The following is a 17252-nucleotide window of genomic DNA, read 5'->3' as shown; positions in this document are numbered from 1 at the left end:
AGACTCAACTTCAAACCTGTCTCCATTGGAGTAGCAATAGGCTTGCAGTCTTCAAGGCCAAATCTCCGCAACAATGTTTCAATATACTTTGTCTGACACAAAGCAATACCTCCATCACACTGCTTAAATTGTATCCCCAAATAATGATGCAAATGCCCCAAATCTGACATCTCAAAAGAGGCATTCAAATCAGCCTTAAAATCAGCAATATGACTCTCATTTGGTCCTGTGAGCAGCATGTCATCGACATAGAGAGCAATGATTAGATGTACACCATCCACACGTTATGAGCTGCTAATGCACAGATGCCACGAACAGTGGTCATACGACATGTGGGAGCAAAAGTCTCATCAAAATCAATGCCCTTCTCTTGAGCATAACCTTTTGCAACAAGCCTAGCCTTATGGCGATCCACTGTGCCATCAGGCTTACGCTTCAATTTGTATACCCACTTAGTGCCAATGGCCTTCTTGCCAGGGGGCAAGTCACATAAAGACCATGTACCATTCTTCATAATAGCATCGTATTCTGCTTGCATAGCAGCCATCCAATTTTCTGAACTTTGTGCCTCATCAAATGAAACAGGCTCACTTTCATCGCACATACTAGAAACAGCCAATGCATAACAATCTGACGCATAAGAGGCACCATGAGAGCCAGAACGAGTGCGACTAGACAAAGGGGCATCCAACTTGCTGTCACGCAAAGTCTGCACCAGCCATCTAGGCATATTCCTAGAGCCCTCAATCTCTTGTCTCTCATCCTCAAGTGCATCATGCACATCTGCATCAGATATAGGCTGATCTGTGCCATCATTTAAAACCTGCATAGGCTGAAAAACTGCCTCATGAGGTATTGCACTTGACTGTGCACCACTGAAAAGAGGCAACAATGTATCATAGACATCACGTGAGCTGATATCTGTCTCCTTAGTACATGAAACCAAGGGCTGAACTGCATCTTCCACAAATACAACATCACGGCTAACCAAAATGCGCTTTGTCTGTGGATGATACAAACGATAGCCTTTGCTCTCAGCACTATATCCAACAAAAATACATTTGACAGCTTTGTCATCCAATTTTCTGCGATGTTGCACAGGCACTAATGCATATGCCAGGCAACCAAAAACACGTAAATGGCCAACAGATGGCTTGCGGCCATGCCAAGCCTCATATGGAGTGACAACCTGTAATGCTTTGGTGGGACACCTGTTTAGTACATAAGTGGCACACATGACAGCCTCAAGCCAAAAACCATGTGGTAGACTTTGACTCTTAACCATACATCTTGCCATTTCCATGAGAGACCTGTTTTTTCTCTCAGCCACACCATTTTGCTGTGGTGTATACGGCACTGTACATTGGTGTTTTATCCCACGCTCAGCCAGAAATGCATTAAATTCTGAAGACATATACTCCCCCCCTCGATCTGAACGGAGGGTGCCCATCTTACTTTCTGACACATTTTCAGCCATAACCAAAAACTGTTTGAAGCACAAAAACACTTCGGACTTTGCCTTCAAAGGATATACCCATGCATGCCTGGTAAAATCATCAATGAAAGTCACGAAGTAAAGGTAGTTTCCAAATGATGGAGTTTGCATGGGTCCACAAACATCACTGTGAACAAGCTGCAATCTGCGTTCAGCTCTCACTGATCCATCTTTGGGAAAGGAAGCACGCTGCATTTTACCCAATATGCAGCCCTCACAAACATGCTTGACAGGTGCCTCAAGCTTAGGCAAAGAAGACACCATTTCAGATTTCTGCAGGCGCAGCAAACTTGCAAAATTCAGATGACCAAAACGTGCATGCCACAGTTTTGCATTTGAAATAGCCTGCGTATCCATAATAGCACATGCTGAATCCTCTACACATTTGCCATCCATATTGAGCTTATACAGCCCTCGACATAGTGAACCAGATGCTACAATGATGTCACCACAAGAGAGATCATGAACAGTACATCTGTCATCCACAAATTTTACAACCAAACCTGTTTTGGCAAATGCGGAGACTGACAGCAGATTCTTTTTGATCCCTGGCACATACAATGCATCAAAAAGTGTAAAGGTGTTGCCATTTGCAACATTCAGCACAATCTGTCCAACTCCTTTAACGGGATAAGAGGAGTTATTGGCACAAGTGACAGTATTCCCTGTGGGAGCAGACTCAAGGAAAGTGAATAAACTGCGCTGCGAGGTGATATGCTTAGTGGCACCACTGTCAAAGTACCATACATCTGAATCTACTGCAGACATACATGTGTCATGCAAAGATGGGTCATAACTGCACTGCGCATTGAATGCCCATTCTGTATCTAGCACAACATTAGCAGATTCATTGTTAGAAGGAGAGGCATCTGCAACAGCCATACCAGCCTCTTTCTTCTTAGCCTCTTTCGCAGCCAGCTTAGGACACGCTTTGATGACATGATCATTTCCCTTACAGTACTTGCAAAATGTCTTCTGTTTGTCACCCTTCTTCTCATCTTTGTCTTCCTTCTTTGGTTGCGCAGCATTTGCAGATTTCTGCTTACTAGAAGAAAAGCCAGCTTTACCTTTCCCGCTTCTCTGACTAGCACCGAAAGCTTGATCTGCGACACGCATATTATTCCTGTTTTGCCTTGACTGGTCTTCTTGCAGCAAAACAGAAACTAACTCCTCAAATGATAAGGCATTGGGATTGCCTTTCATCATCAAGCGAAGAGTGGAAGCAAAACCCTGATAAGAATCTGGTAGACCATTCAAAACAGTCTGCACAAGTGAACTGTCTGACAGGATTTCATCTGCAGAAATGAGCTGCTCTTTGAAATCCTTGATCTTTGTCAAAAAGCTATCCATAGAATCACCTTCGTTCATATGCTCATTCTCCAACTGTTTTCGGAGGTAAGCAACACGAGCCTCATTTCTTGCCTGATACAATGTGGCAAGTACATCCCAAGCATCCTTAGAAGTCCTGCAGGAGCGAATATGTGGGATAATGGTACGTTTGACAGACAGCGCAATCAAGGCATGAGCCTGCGCATCTCTACCATCCCAACGAATCTGCTCTGCTGAAAGTGGTGGTTCTCGAACAGCTGCTACAGCACTTGTGCCTGCACCATCATCAACAGTACCTGTTTCTGATGTGTTTGCAGCATTCCCAGCCACAATAGGACGTGCATCAATACCCTGCACAATATTCCATAACCCCTTTGCTACCAATACATGTCGCATCATATATGCCCACAATGGATAGTTGGTGCCATCCAACTTATCCTCAGCAGCCAACATGCGGAATACATCATTGTTGTCAGCCATGGCCAATGACTGTACTACTAGATGTAAATGCTGTCTGCAAGAGGTAAACCTGTATAAAATCGACCTGTGCTATATAGCACAGCCCAAAACAGACGAATGGGCACCTGTCCTGCAGATTTTAATCTTGACAGAAAATCTGCACAGCAGGACGATTTTGCCTGCGCAGTACTTGGAATGCAAAAACGGAGGGCGAAATGACTTCAGATCAAAATTCTGAAACGACCGAGCCCTACGGGCTCGCCCACAGCATATACTAACCTGCAGACGCTCGTGAAACCTCGTTGCAATCGGAGGAGATGAAGCGGCAGGTGCCGGTGATGCTGCCCGGGAGGAGGAAGCCTGCTCTGATACCAATTGTTGGAATTAGGGTTGCAGGAATGCACACACGACTTCAAGAAGATGAGGAAGCTTGAGCACAACACAGTAGTGTATTATGAGTGCCAAAAATGAAAGATAACAAGCCCTAGAAGATAATGGGCGTATATACAATGCACGGGGGAAAAAACCTCCTAGTGAGGGAAAAAGTGCCCCGGCGGTCCTAAGTGTGTTCACACACATCACTACTATAATATGGTAACAATTCAAGACATGAAAAGGGTTCTACATGTTTTGGAAGAGAATCTATCAGCATGTGACACCAAGTTGAAAGAAGCAATACTCCAGCAATTGAGCATCTCACAGAATAATATTTCAGCTTTGATTATCCCAAAGGAGATTGATTTGCCAATGAGGGGGTCCATCAAACAAATCCAAGCTCATGTTACGCTTACTCGGCTTGGTCACGGGAGACCGCATGAAGTAGCTACAACCGTATGTGATCAAGAGATAGCCTGCTCGCCTCCAACAAAACGTGCTTGTATGACAGGGGTCTTGAGACGTAAGCATCAACGTGGCAGGAGTCGGGTGCGGTTTGACAAGAGACCTCGCATATTTTGTCACCATTGCTGTAGTAAAACTCTCCTAGTTGATCCTATACAAAGTCACTCGTGCCATACATGCCACGCGCTCCTTCCCCTTTCAAGTAGACATGCCCCAGTTGGTTCAGAGGCTCCTCTTATTAACCGAGCTGTTAACCTCTACAACAACCTTTGCATTGAAAAGGGACTACTCATCTCATGTATGTATGGGTCACTTGAAGATGAGGAGAGGCACTTCACTATGCATTTATCTAATGGTTCAGTACTCGAGAAGGTCCTTGCATCCGAGCAAAGGATAATACTTGTATATTAATAATGCAGATGTATTCAACTTGTACATTATATCATTTTGGAACGAGTGAGGAGATTTTTTGTCCATTTTGGTATAACCTGCTGCTCTAAAAACCAAATGTATATGCTTATTTTGGATCAGCTGGAGACTCAATGTTTTGTAAATTTGTATGTATGTTGTTTCTGTGAAGGGAATTCATGTTCAGTATAGCTTGATATAACTTGCTGCTCCAAAAACCATATGTGTCTGCTCATTATGGATCAGTCAAGAAAACGACGCTCAATTTGTGTTATGTTTTTTGACCATAGCTGATTTATACAGCCCTTGGGCATGTAATGCAAGACTAGATTCATGCAATCTTGTCCGAGCTTCTCTCTTTTTTTGTGTGCTCTTAAAACTGTATATACTTTTTGCATGGGTACACAATGTGGGTTAGAACTTAGTTTTACTTGGGTTGACAGACAGACATTAGTTATTTCAAAAGCTGGTGGTTTTGGTACCACGAGACCCTGCAGCAGAAGTCAGTTTATTTGCAACAGGTGGGATCAAGAGCGGGAGGCCTGGTTCTCGTTGGGAGAGGGTGGATGGAAGAGGGAGTTTTGATAATCAGCTATGAAACTTTTATGCTTGGCGTATGAGTGTTGTGGCTTTCCCTGCATATTATGTCGCATGGTCACTGTATTGATCTGTCACATCAACTCATTTCATGACTGACATGTCAAGAGGTAGTAGTTCCAACTGTTCAGTTGTTATGCTATTGTAGGGGATGGCCAGCCGGCTGTATGACACGTTACCCAACCTACAGCTGCCCGACCAGCTGCTCAACCCTCCAGACTAGTCAAAATGCATCCAGATCTGTCCCTACACGGCTTCCCAACTGCCAGGCTTAGGTGTCTTGCCTGTGTGCTATCTACTTGCAATGTCCAATGCTTGACACCAAGACTGTTTGGAGTTTGCACATGTACAATAGGCTAGTCAAAATGCGTCCAAATCTGTCCCTACAAGGCTGCCCAACTGCCAAGCTTAGGTGTCTTGCCTGTGTGCTATCTACTTGCATAGTCCAATGCTTTACACTTGGCCTAGTAAGCATCCTAAACATCTATACATATGTCAACTCCAAGTGGGTTACAATCCTGTGTGCTATCTACTTGCAATGTCCAATGCTTTACACTTGACCTAGAAAGCGTCCTAAACATCTATACGTATGTCAACTCCAAGTGGGTTACAAGACTGTGTGGAGTTAGCATGTACAATAGGCTGGATCTTGCTGCTCGGAATAGGTCTTGCCAGAACAGCTGTGTACAAGGCAGGGCTCTAGAATACCCTATTTTTTTGGGGTCTCAGGCAAAACACTTGCCTGCGTCCATCTACCTTGAAGAAGAGTGCTAATGTCTTGGATTGATGCCATGCTGATGCTCCTGCTGATGCTTGGTGGCTGGAAATCTAATGCCTTGGCTGGGAAGAGGCAGGGCCTTTAAGTAGGGCAATTTTCTGCACCCTACTTATCAGCTTGGCCTGCCTGCTGTACGACCTGTTACCAATCTACAGCTGCCTGACCAGTTGCTCAACTGCTCCAGACTAGTCAAAATGCGTCCAGATCTGTCCACAAGGCTGCCCAACTGCCAGGCTTAGGTGTCTTGCATGTGTGCTATCTACTTGCAATGTCCAATGCTTGACACTTGGCCTAGTAAGCATCCTAAGCATCTATACGTATGTCGACTCCAAGTGGGTTACAAGACTGTGCAGAGTTTGTGTACAAGGCAGGGCTCTAGAATAGCCTATTTTTTCGGGGTCTCAGGCAAAACACTTGCCTGCGTCCATCTAACTTGAAGAAGAGTGCTAATGTCTTGGATTGATGCCATGCCGATGCTCTTGCTAATGTTGGGTGGCTGGAAATCTAATGCCTTGGCTGGGAAGAGGCAGGGCCTTTAAATAGGGCAATTTTCTGCACCCTTCTGCTTATCAGCCTGGCCAGCCTGCTGTATGACCTGTTACCAACCTTCAAGCTGCTCAACTGCTGCAGACTAGTTAAAATGCGTCCAAAGTACCATCCCTTTCATCTGCAACCTCTGGAGCTCCATCAAGGCATCAATGATGCTTCTCCAACAAAATTTCGTCTTCTTGATACTGACTGGACTACACACATCTGTTGATACCAATGTTGATGCACCCAATGTTACTGAGCTTGACTGATATCCTTTGCTCTTGACTGTCCGAAGAAGATCCCTTGCTTTGAGCTGACCTTAGCTCCGAACTGCCTTGGGATGAACTGTATTCCAGGCGGCCCATGGCTCTAGCATGTCTTAGGACGAATCCTAGCTTTGATGTGCCTTAGGGCGAACCTGATGCTTTGATATTTTGATACTAATGTCTTGTGCAACATGGCCTTGCTCTACAATTTCACACGCAGAAGCCTTGATACTCATTTCTCATGCAACATAGCTTCCTCTGCTCTGATACAATGTCACATGTGGAAGCATTATACATACATAGCTGGATTGTGCATACTGTGGTGTGTAAAAACCAGACAACATTGGGTCCCAATACCCGCTGAAGGGCCCCCACCTTTCATTGTATGGAGCTTTATTATGAAGCTGAAATATCCTTGACCTGAGATAACTTCCTCCCTGCCGAGCTGAAAATAAGCATGTATACCTAGACTAGATGTTGCTGCTATTGCTCTCTGGACCTGTCTCCAAGCTAAGAATCAGATGCCTTGGTTGAGAAGAGGTGTGGCCTTTAAATAGGTAAATTTTCTGCCCCTTCTGCTGGTCCGCCTGGTTTCCCTGCTGTACGACCTGCCCGACTGCTCCAGACCTGTCCAAACACCTCCAAATCTGTCCCAGATGGGCTGCCCAGCTGTGATTGCCTGTGGCCCATTTACCTGTGTCTGGTGCATGGCACTTGCCTAATAAGCATCCTAAACATTCTACATAATAAGCATCCTAAACATTCTACATGCATCAACTCCAAGTGGGCTAACAACTGTGCGCGGTTACTGCATGTACTTAGCCTGGCCTACCCTGATGGCAAGTGGCGACTTGTCCCTGGACTGGAGATCACAAAATGCACAGTTCACATCACTAACCAAAACATGCAATTTCTGGAACTGTCATGTCACCATGCCACCCAAGTGCGGGGTGCACGTGACACCATGTCCCTGTATACGGGCCCAGGTGGCCAAAAGAGTATAAACGATGTCACTCCATATACTGCAAATACATTGAGTGTCATAAACAAATACCCTTAAAGGCCTCTGAGCATCTAGTCTTCCGGATATGCAACGACGTGATACTAGCAATAATCTCCGGTGGTATCCCATCATGTCAATGTTCCATCTGCTGGCCGACAGAGACCTGGTCCACCACAATACCTTCCATGCCTATGACAGCTAATGAAGCTCTAGAATCAAGTCTTTTATCTGCTGCTGCAAATCAAGGATAAGCATAGGGATTAGCATGTCCATGTGCATGCACACGACGTTCCCTTTTGCTAAACTTGCTGATGGGATTCCAACTTTTGACCTAACTAGAGAAGTTATTTGGTCCCAAGAGCAGAAGTTATTTGGTCCCATGTTAATCTTTTTGTCACCCAAATTATGAACACTTTCAATACTATAAAAAGATTAAGATCATTTTACTAATAGCTTGATATTAGAAGGTAAAAAAGTGATCATATACTTTTATGGCTGCATCGGTAGAGCAAGATCTCTCTCTCTCTCTCTCTCTCTCTCTCTCTCTCTCATCATATACTTTTATGGCTGCATCGGTAGAGCAAGATCTCTCTCTATATCTCTCTCTCTCTCTCTCTCTCTCTCTCTCTATGTGCACCAGGACTAGCTTGAGAGTTTACACGTCCCACACAATCTACAAACAGAGACCATATCCAAAACGTGGAAGCACTTTGGCTCCTTACAATGCATGTTGGAGTGTCATTATACTCGATCTTCTCGCTACTTGGGCCAAGATATGGGGCTTATCTAGAGCAGCGGAGAATCTGATTCAAATTCAACATGAAGAGCTTCCAGTACAAGAGCATCAACAAGAACCATCATGTTGCGGAACTAAACTAAACACCAAATAGCAAAGTTGAAAAAGGAACCAACGGAAGCATATTTGTTGATAGACAATTTACATCGGAACCAAAACAAATTATATTGAGAAGCTAAAAAATATCATGTATTTCATGTGAATTGGCTGATACAAAACATCCTTAGATGCCAAATATGTTTATAAAGATGTTCATAAGAAGTGTGTTGCCCACGACAAGCCAAAAACACCGCTTCAAATCGCATAGCTGGTGCCAAAAATAGAGGTTGCTGCTCCAAAAAGCATCTACATGCTTGTCGCTCGTGCAGGACTCCGCGTCATAAGTTTGCCACCCACCGATAAGCCATGTTACACTGCTCCAAAATCACATCGCTGGTGCGAGGTTGTCGCTCCTACAGTGCTCCAAAATCACATGGCTGGTCCTGCATCTACATGCTTCTTGCTCGGATGTCACTGCTGCTCAAGATAGTAGACGTGTCACAGTTCTTCCAAAACACTCATGCACCATGTGTGAAGCTCCATCCTAAGCGTGCATACATCTTCATGTTGAAACCACTGATCTGTGAGCTGAAAAAAAGCAAAGCTGTAAGCGTAAATGAGCTTGCATGTTCTTCTTGAAGCAGCAAAGACGTAACACGAAGCAAGCACTTACCCAATTCTTGTCTACATTGTTTTGCAATATACCGGCAATGAGGTATCTCATAAACGCCATCACATAGAAGCCACAATCTGTGCTATTGTCCTATTGCGGTACCTGCCCCAAATGATGCACATGTAACACCAACATTCAGCATGTAGAACATTCATAACAAATTCAACTTGCTGCTACCAACAAATCAACGTCACCTTCACCTTAACGATTTTTAGTTTCAGCTCTGTCTCGGGGTTGAACAAAGCACCTTGAAGGGTTGAATCAGCCACATGCGGTGCCAAGCATTTTAGAGCACTGTAATCAATCCAAACCAGAACCATGTCATGTGTCATGCATTGTATGAGTATACATGAACAAAACCAACATGGAAGAGAATTTCAATTTACATGAACAAACTATCCAAGCACTCCTCTGGATTTATTAGTCCCAATGAATCCATGTATAACAAATAGCTTTTGTTCCCTTTTAAAAGGGGCACCTCCTCGTTCTTGTTAACATACAGGGTAAAGAGAGACCAATGATTCCTATTGCACACAATAGCCAGCCATTAAAAGCGCACAAATTTGAGTGCCAAGTGGTATGTAAAAAAGCATAGCCAAAATTCTTTACCAATGAAGTGACCACACACACCTGCATACAACGGGAAAGAAACATAATTGAATGGCTGACATATCCATTTTCTCGAAGAAGCGGGTGAGGAAATTCTCCACGCACTTACGTGACATAGAATACCACAAAGAATCAGCCCAAAACACCTTCTCAAGAATGTCCAATGGCAACTTGTTCTCCATCAACCTGTGCATGCAAGGAGGGAATGAAAGTGCATCCATGTAAGTGCACTAAAATGTTTAAAGTGATACACTTACATCCCAAACAAGGTCATGGTCCTAGTGGATGCCTCATTAACAAACATTTCCCTCAAAAAGCTATCATCTACGCGCACAAAGGTTTTGGATCTCATGGAAACAAAGTCAATGTCAGCCCCGGAAGCTAACCTGCAAGGCAAAAGCCAAACAAAAAAAAATGCAGCAAACCACACAAGCTGAGACTATCATGACAATACATGGTTTTGATAAACTGTCAATCGTGTAGAGCCTCTTACCTAGATCTCGCAACATTGCCCCTTGTTGCTACCAACCTCCCCTCCCCTTTCTCTGTAACAATAACCTGCATGTTGGAGATCTCGAATATAAATTCCATATTGTTGTATGCTTCAGAAAAAGTCGGCGATGATACAATAATCGGTGTTTCTTCATTGCTACTTTGCTTTGCACGAGAAGTCCTAATAGGCAACTTTTTCCTTGAAACCTCAAACACCTACACAATGGCAAGAAAACAATGCATTCACCCATTGAGTCCCTTTAGGACATAACAAACTCCAGGGTTGAATTAGCTGCACTTACCTGGCCCATGCAAGTAAAGAGAAGAGTGAACTAACAATGTAGGCAGCAACATGAAAAGCTTTAACAACTCGGCATAAAGGATATTGGAATCTCTTACGTTCTTTTGAGTGTTGTCCTTCTTTCTTGTATTCACGCATGGCCCAACACCCTCATGGGCTCCGGAATCCTGCAACAAACAAGAACAGGGCCCATGCAAGTAAAGAGAAGAGTGAACCAACAATGTAGAAGAACATGAAAAGCTTTAACAACTCGGCATAAAGGATATTAGAATCTCTTACGTTCTTTTGAGTGTTGTCCTTCTTTCTTGTATTCACGCATGGCCTAACACTCTCATGGGTTCCGGAATCCTGCAACAAACAAGAAGATGGCCATGGCCCAAATGATCTCAAAGTGTGAGGTGTATGGAGCCATGTTAGGCAGCGGCAAGGACTTGAACAAACTAGTGGGAAACCAAGATGATGTGACTCAGAGCAAGGAGATGAATGAAAAATATTAGAAAGCTTACGTTCTTCTTAGTGTTCTTCTTTTTTATATCCACACATGGCCCAACACCCTCACCGGTTCCAGAATCCTGCAGCAAGTAATAGCCATGCATAGTTGTATGCAATCTTTGCACCACAAACATGACTCGAAATGAGGGGATAAGTGAAGGAGATTAGAAATCTTACCTTATTTTGAGTGTTACTCTTCTTTCTTGTATTCGTGCATGGCCCAACCTCATGGGTTCCGGAATCAAAATCCTGCAGCAAACAAGAAGCATGGGCCAAATGATCTCAAAGTGTGGGCATGTAGTGAGTGAACTTGTGAACTTGGCAACAGCAAAGAAACTTGACAAGCTATGAGTGAACTTTGCATGCAGCAAGAAAACATGCATCAAGTTAATAAACTTGGTAAGCTGTGATGACTGAACTTTGCATGCAACAACTAGACAACACTAAGATTGAATGTAAGCAAACTTGGCAGCAAACTAAGAAGAATGTAAGCTTACGTTCTTCTTAGTATTCTTCTTTTTTATATCCACACATGGCCCAACACCCTCACCGGTTCCAGAATCCTGCAGCAAGTAATAGCCATGCATAGTTGTATGCAATCTTTGCACCACAAACATGACTCGAAACGAGGGGATAAGTGAAGGAGATTAGAAATCTTACCTTATTTTGAGTGTTACTCTTCTTTCTTGTATTCGTGCATGGCCCAACCTCATGGGTTTCGGAATCAAAATCCTGCGGCAAACAAGAAGCATGGGCCAAATGATCTCAAAGGCCACGCATGTAGTGAGTGAACTTGTGAACTTGGCAACAGCAAAGAAACTTGACAAGCTATGAGTGAACTTTGCATGCAGCAAGAAAACATGCATCAAGTTAATAAACTTGGTAAGCTGTGACTAAACTTTGCATGCAACAACTACACAACACTAAGATTGAATGTAAGCAAACTTGGCAGCAAACTAAGAAGAATGTAAGCTTACGTTAATCTTAGTGTTGTTCTTTTTTGTATCCATGCATAGCCCAACACCCTCCATGCAATAGCCATGCATAGTTGTATGCAATCTTTGCACCACAAACATGACTCGGAACGAGGGCATAAGTGAAGGAGATTGAAAAGCTTACGTTATTTTGAGTGTTGTTCTTCTTTCTTGTATTCGCGCATGGCTTAACCTCATGGGTTCCAGAATTAGAATCCTGCAACAAACAAGAAGCATGTCCAAATGATCTCAAGCTGTAGGGCATGTAGTGTTATGTATGTGAACTTGACATCAGCAAAGAAACTTGGCATGATGTGAATGAACTTGGCATGATGTGAATGAACTTGGCAAGGTGTGAGTCGTGGACAATGGCTAGTAGACACATTGCCAACTGTTCACCGACCCTTACATGCAACTATGAAGCCATGTTAGATTAGAAGACTTACGTTCTTCTTAGTGTTGTTCTCAAACTAAAGGGCATGTAGTGATTTGTATGTGAACTTGGCAGTACCAAAGAAACTTGGCATGATGTGAATGAACTTGGCATGATGTGAATGAACTAGCAAGGAAGGGATAAGTGTGAGGACACTAAGGAAGACGATAATGTTGTGAGCTAGTAGAAACATTGCACGTGCATTGATTGCATGCAAACTGTTCACCAACCGTTGCATGCAACCATGGAGCCATGTTAATGAAGTAGATAGAGAACTTAGCAAGATTAGAAGGCTTACATTCTTAGTGGTGGTGTTCTTTTCTGTATCCACACGTGACCCAACACCCTCATGTGTTCCAGAATCCTGCAGCATGCCCAAATGATCTCAAACTATAGGGCATGTGAGTTGTATGTGAACTTGGCAGCAGCAAAGAAACTTGGCATGATGTGAATAAACTTGGCATGATGTGAATGAAATTAGCAAGGTGTGAGCTAGTAGACACATTACACGTGCATTGATTGCATGCAAACTATTCACCAACCCTTGCATGCAACTATGGAGCCATGTTAGTGATGTAGAGAGAGAACTTAGCAAACTTTGAAAGCTTACATTGTTTTTAGTGTTGTCCTCCTTTTTTGTATCCACACATGGCCCAACACTCTCATGGGTTTCAGAATCCTGCAACAAATAATATCCATGCATAGTTACAAACAATCTTTGCACTCGTGAATTCGCATACTTACTTATGCCAAGAAGCCCACATGAGCATCGCTAGGCACTTTCAACATCACAAACATGACTCAAAACGAGGGGATGAGTGAAGGATATTGGAAAGCTTACGTTCTTTTGAGTGTTGTCCTTCTTTCTTGTATTCGCGCATGGTCCAACACTCTCATGGGTTCCAGAATCCTGCAACAAACAAAAGGTGTGAGGTGTATGTCAACTTGGGCAATGACTAGTAGACACATTGCATGTGCATTCATTGCAATTTGCTTACCAACCCTTGCATGCAACTATGGAGTCATGTTAGTGCTGCAGGGAGAGAACTTGGCAAGCTGTGAGTGAACTTTGCATTGAACAAGAAAACATGCATCTAGTTAATAAACTTAGCAAGCTGTGAGTGAACTCTGCATGCAACAAGTAAACCTGCATCAGGTTAATAAACTTGGCATGCTGCGAGTAGACCATGGAAATTAGGCAATGGAAAGGACTTGAACATATTGTAGGGGAAGACCGTGAGAGAATGGCTAGGCACTTTCAAGGCAGCCATGTTAGTGAAATAGAGATATGAATCAGAACGAGGGGATGAATGAAAAATATGACAAAGCTTACGTTCTTCTTAGTGTTGTGCTTCTTTGTTGTATCCGCACACGGCCCAACACCCTCATGGGTTCCAAAATCCTGCAATAAATAATAGCCATCCATAGTTGTAAGCCCAACAACCTCATGGGTTACGAAATCCTGCAAATACAGCCATGCCAAGTGATCTCAAAAATGTAAGAAGTGAAGTTGACATGTGGTGAATAAACTTGGCCTGCAGCAAGGAAACCATGCGTGTTGTATGTGAACTTGGGAAATAGCCATAGACTTCGACCGTGTATATGACCAAGAATACATATAAATTGTAATCTAATTCAAGAACAATTAATTCAAGAGTAAACACATTGCACATCATGACTTCATCTGCTACCAAGGGGGCAACTGGCATGGAAGCTCAGAGTGTAGGAGCAACTTGGGTTGTTCTTGACATATAAGTTTGACTCAACCCCCCCCACCCCGCCCCCCCCTCCCCCCCCCCACACACACACACACACTCGCTCACACGCATACATGCAACTCAAACATACTTTGTTTCACAGTGGATTTTGTCCAGCTTGCCCAATTTATGGATACACTTTATTTGGCTTTCATTCTACCCCTTGCCCTACTGCCAGCTGAAGAAAGAAGAAGGCAAATTAACGAAAGCAGCCCAACAACTCAGTTCAGCCTTTTGAAATGGATAAGCCCACAAGAGAACATTGCACAACATGTCAAATTAACACATCAAATGAGCTCTAATATTTGCAAGAAAGTCATGACTTGTGAATTGAAGAAATGATAAATTGTAGTTACACAAATCATTCTCAGTATAAGAAAGCGTAAATTCTTCATAAGATAAAAACACATGTTCAAGAAGCATGATTCATAAGATGGAAAACAAGTTAACGAGCTTCAGGTGGCACTCTTTTAAGGTTGCTACACTTTCCACTAGATACAATCCTGAATACAAAGCTACGTTACATTCTGACTTAAGGAGTAGAGCTTATAGATCGTGCATTGCACAACTGTTGGGTAGGCTAAATCTCTAAAACCCATTCTTGGGCAGATTGGCAAGGTAAAAGACGGCTCAAAAACTTGAAGCAGAAATTGTGTGAGCAACGGCACACCACTGATCCACATTCAAGCGAGAACTCGCACGATATTTGAGCACATTGCACCTTTCCTTTCTGCTCCAACTGTTCGATACTTATGCCTTTCATAAACAAAGAGTCTTATGTGTGTGTTTGCCTTGTAAGATCGTCCCAGCTACTCCACTATCATACATTCTTACATTTTGTTGACAACAAAAGAACCTAAAAAAATCAGGGCATTAACTTCTCTTAAGTACATCTAGGAGACTCAAAAAGGGGAAACCAACTCCTTGGTGATAGCTCTCCACCCCCAGGCCCATCCATAACTAACCATAAGGCCTAACGCAAGCATTTAATAAATGCATCCTTGAGAGTAGAGCGAGAAGGGCACACATGATGGGTATCCTTTAGTTGAAAACACATCTTCATGAGATGAAAACACTTCAAAATTAAACCTTTTAGCTTCTAGATGCAGCAAAGCTTACCTCTTTGGAGATATTCTCATCTATCCGAGCCTGGATTTTGGCAACTCGAGCCTCTGCTGTTGACATGTACTTGTCCATCTTATCTTTCACCCAGCTTGCTATGAAGTCCTCTTTTGATTTGTTCTTGAACTGACTACAAAGGTTATCCCATGCGCGCTCAGCCTGCATGTATTGAGAATGCTCATACTTTTGTCGATTGATCTGAAACTTTCTTTCTTTATCTTGCGATCTTTCGTATGCCTGTCTCTTCCACCTCTGAGCATACGGGTGTGGGAAACCACGAGCTACTAAGTTGCTCTTCGGAGGACGACCAAGTGGCAGCTTGGGAATATCAACATCTAACCCATGAGCAAGCTTTAAGTGCCCAATCATACTCTTTCTCTTTTCTATGAAAGATTTAGCAAGGGGGCAAGTGTCACTTGCACGACATTGGCGCCCAACCCTCCCATCTGGCAATCGTACAATGGCATATGGCAAAATCTGATCTGTCCCCTCAGCCATCCCTTCCCCTTTAACATTAGATGGGCCCGCGTTTTCCTGCATTGAGGTTGTAGGCTTCATGAGCATGGTTTCCAACTTTTTTTTGGGCCTCTTATTGAGGCTATGTGGGGGCAAGATTTCCCCTGATGCAGCATCCAAGTTTTGTGGGGAGGGCGATTGCGGTGATGCTTGCTTTTCCTTTAGTCGAGGACTTCTTCGTTTGTCAAGTTGTGTAGACTCTAGAAACTCCATTGCTTGACCTTCGTTGCCACCTGTTTTGCTTCCTATGGCAGCCTTCTTCCTCCTATGCACTCGGCTTGCACTTGGTGCCATGCTTCTATAAAATTGTGTTGCAGGCTTGATGAAGAACCATACACCTTAGAAGGCGTTGCTGGGTGCTTGTTGCAATACCAACAAGCAGGAAAAACCTTTACAGCTTGATGGCTAGCTTGATGAAGAGCCTTTGATTCTAGCTTAGAAGATCACCCATGCAAAAGCACAGCGTCGTCGCGGAGCCAAGCCTGCAATCGCAGCAAAGCGTGTAGAGAAAAACGCAGAGAGAAGCCTGGGCAAAATCAAATCTTTGAGAAGGTTTCTGGTATACGGGTACCCCTGCATGCAGGGCTTTCCCCCGTGGCGTCCTTTTGCAAGCCACGCTGGAGAAGCCTGCCCTCCACGTCAAGCCAACGTGGCTATTGAGTTTATTTTAAATTTCGATTTGGGGCGCCAGCTCAGCCGAAACCCGAGTTCACCAGTTGCTACCCGAGTTCACTGCATCCGACGGCCCAGATTGAAGCCGCCAGCGTCCCCCCACTTTCCCACCCTCGATCCCAAATCTTTGGCTTCCCCAGTGTCCCGTGCCCTTTAGTGTTGAGGCTGGCAATGCTCTTGATCCCCAACAGGTAGCAATGGCAAGCGTGAGACGATAACGTGCACTGTATGGCCTGTACGACAGCTAGCCGCAATATATGGCTGTCCGTATAGTGGGCAACACAGCAGGGCGGCCAAGCGATGGCGATGATGACAGCATCGATGGATTTGTGATCCAGTTGGAGTACGACCCCAAATGAGGTGTTGATGCTAGCAACTGAGAGCTTCACATGTGCAAGAGACGGTTGACTATAGATCACTTGTTCAGAGAGAGAGGGGGGGACGTGTGGGGTCGTTGGGCCCATGCACCAACCATGTGACACATGGCTGGCATCCACCCAAACACTTGGCAACTTCCATAAGTGGCTTGTGTCTAGGTGTAGGGTGCCCATCACACTCCCACCAAACAAAAAGAGACTCCCTTCTTTAAGGGCCATGGGCACACTGATAAAATATCCACCCACTTTTAATGAGTGTGGACGTGCAAAGTTATAAACACACGAAACAACAA

At 43.9% G+C, this 17252-nt stretch overlaps 1 protein-coding gene across 2 annotated transcripts; it reads right to left on the bottom strand.

Annotated features, from left to right (window-relative positions):
- Nucleotides 1-9791: 9791 nt before the first annotated feature.
- LOC147621147 (uncharacterized) lies at nucleotides 9792-14241 on the bottom strand. Of its 2 annotated transcripts, XM_086824493.1 has the most exons (14): nucleotides 13849-14241; nucleotides 13357-13425; nucleotides 13126-13194; nucleotides 12814-12879; nucleotides 12228-12299; nucleotides 11769-11840; nucleotides 11606-11671; nucleotides 11286-11357; nucleotides 11123-11188; nucleotides 10896-10964; nucleotides 10715-10783; nucleotides 10317-10531; nucleotides 10081-10209; nucleotides 9792-10009 (listed from the first exon to the last, which is right to left on the bottom strand). In XM_086824493.1, exons 1-14 carry the CDS (start codon nucleotides 13939-13941, stop codon nucleotides 9820-9822), a joined length of 1317 nt encoding a protein of 438 aa, XP_086680619.1. In that variant the 5' UTR covers nucleotides 13942-14241; the 3' UTR covers nucleotides 9792-9819. The 2 variants fall into 2 exon arrangements, with proteins under 2 accessions (XP_086680619.1, XP_086680620.1); XM_086824494.1 differs by lacking the exon at nucleotides 10715-10783.
- Between the last annotated feature and the right edge of the window lie 3011 nt (nucleotides 14242-17252).

This window comes from Cibotium barometz, chromosome 30 (genome assembly GCF_041138505.1).
Source record: "Cibotium barometz isolate CiBa-2024 chromosome 30, ASM4113850v1, whole genome shotgun sequence".
Lineage (NCBI taxonomy): Eukaryota > Viridiplantae > Streptophyta > Polypodiopsida > Cyatheales > Cibotiaceae > Cibotium > Cibotium barometz.
This window is presented reverse-complemented; position numbering and strand designations above follow the sequence as displayed.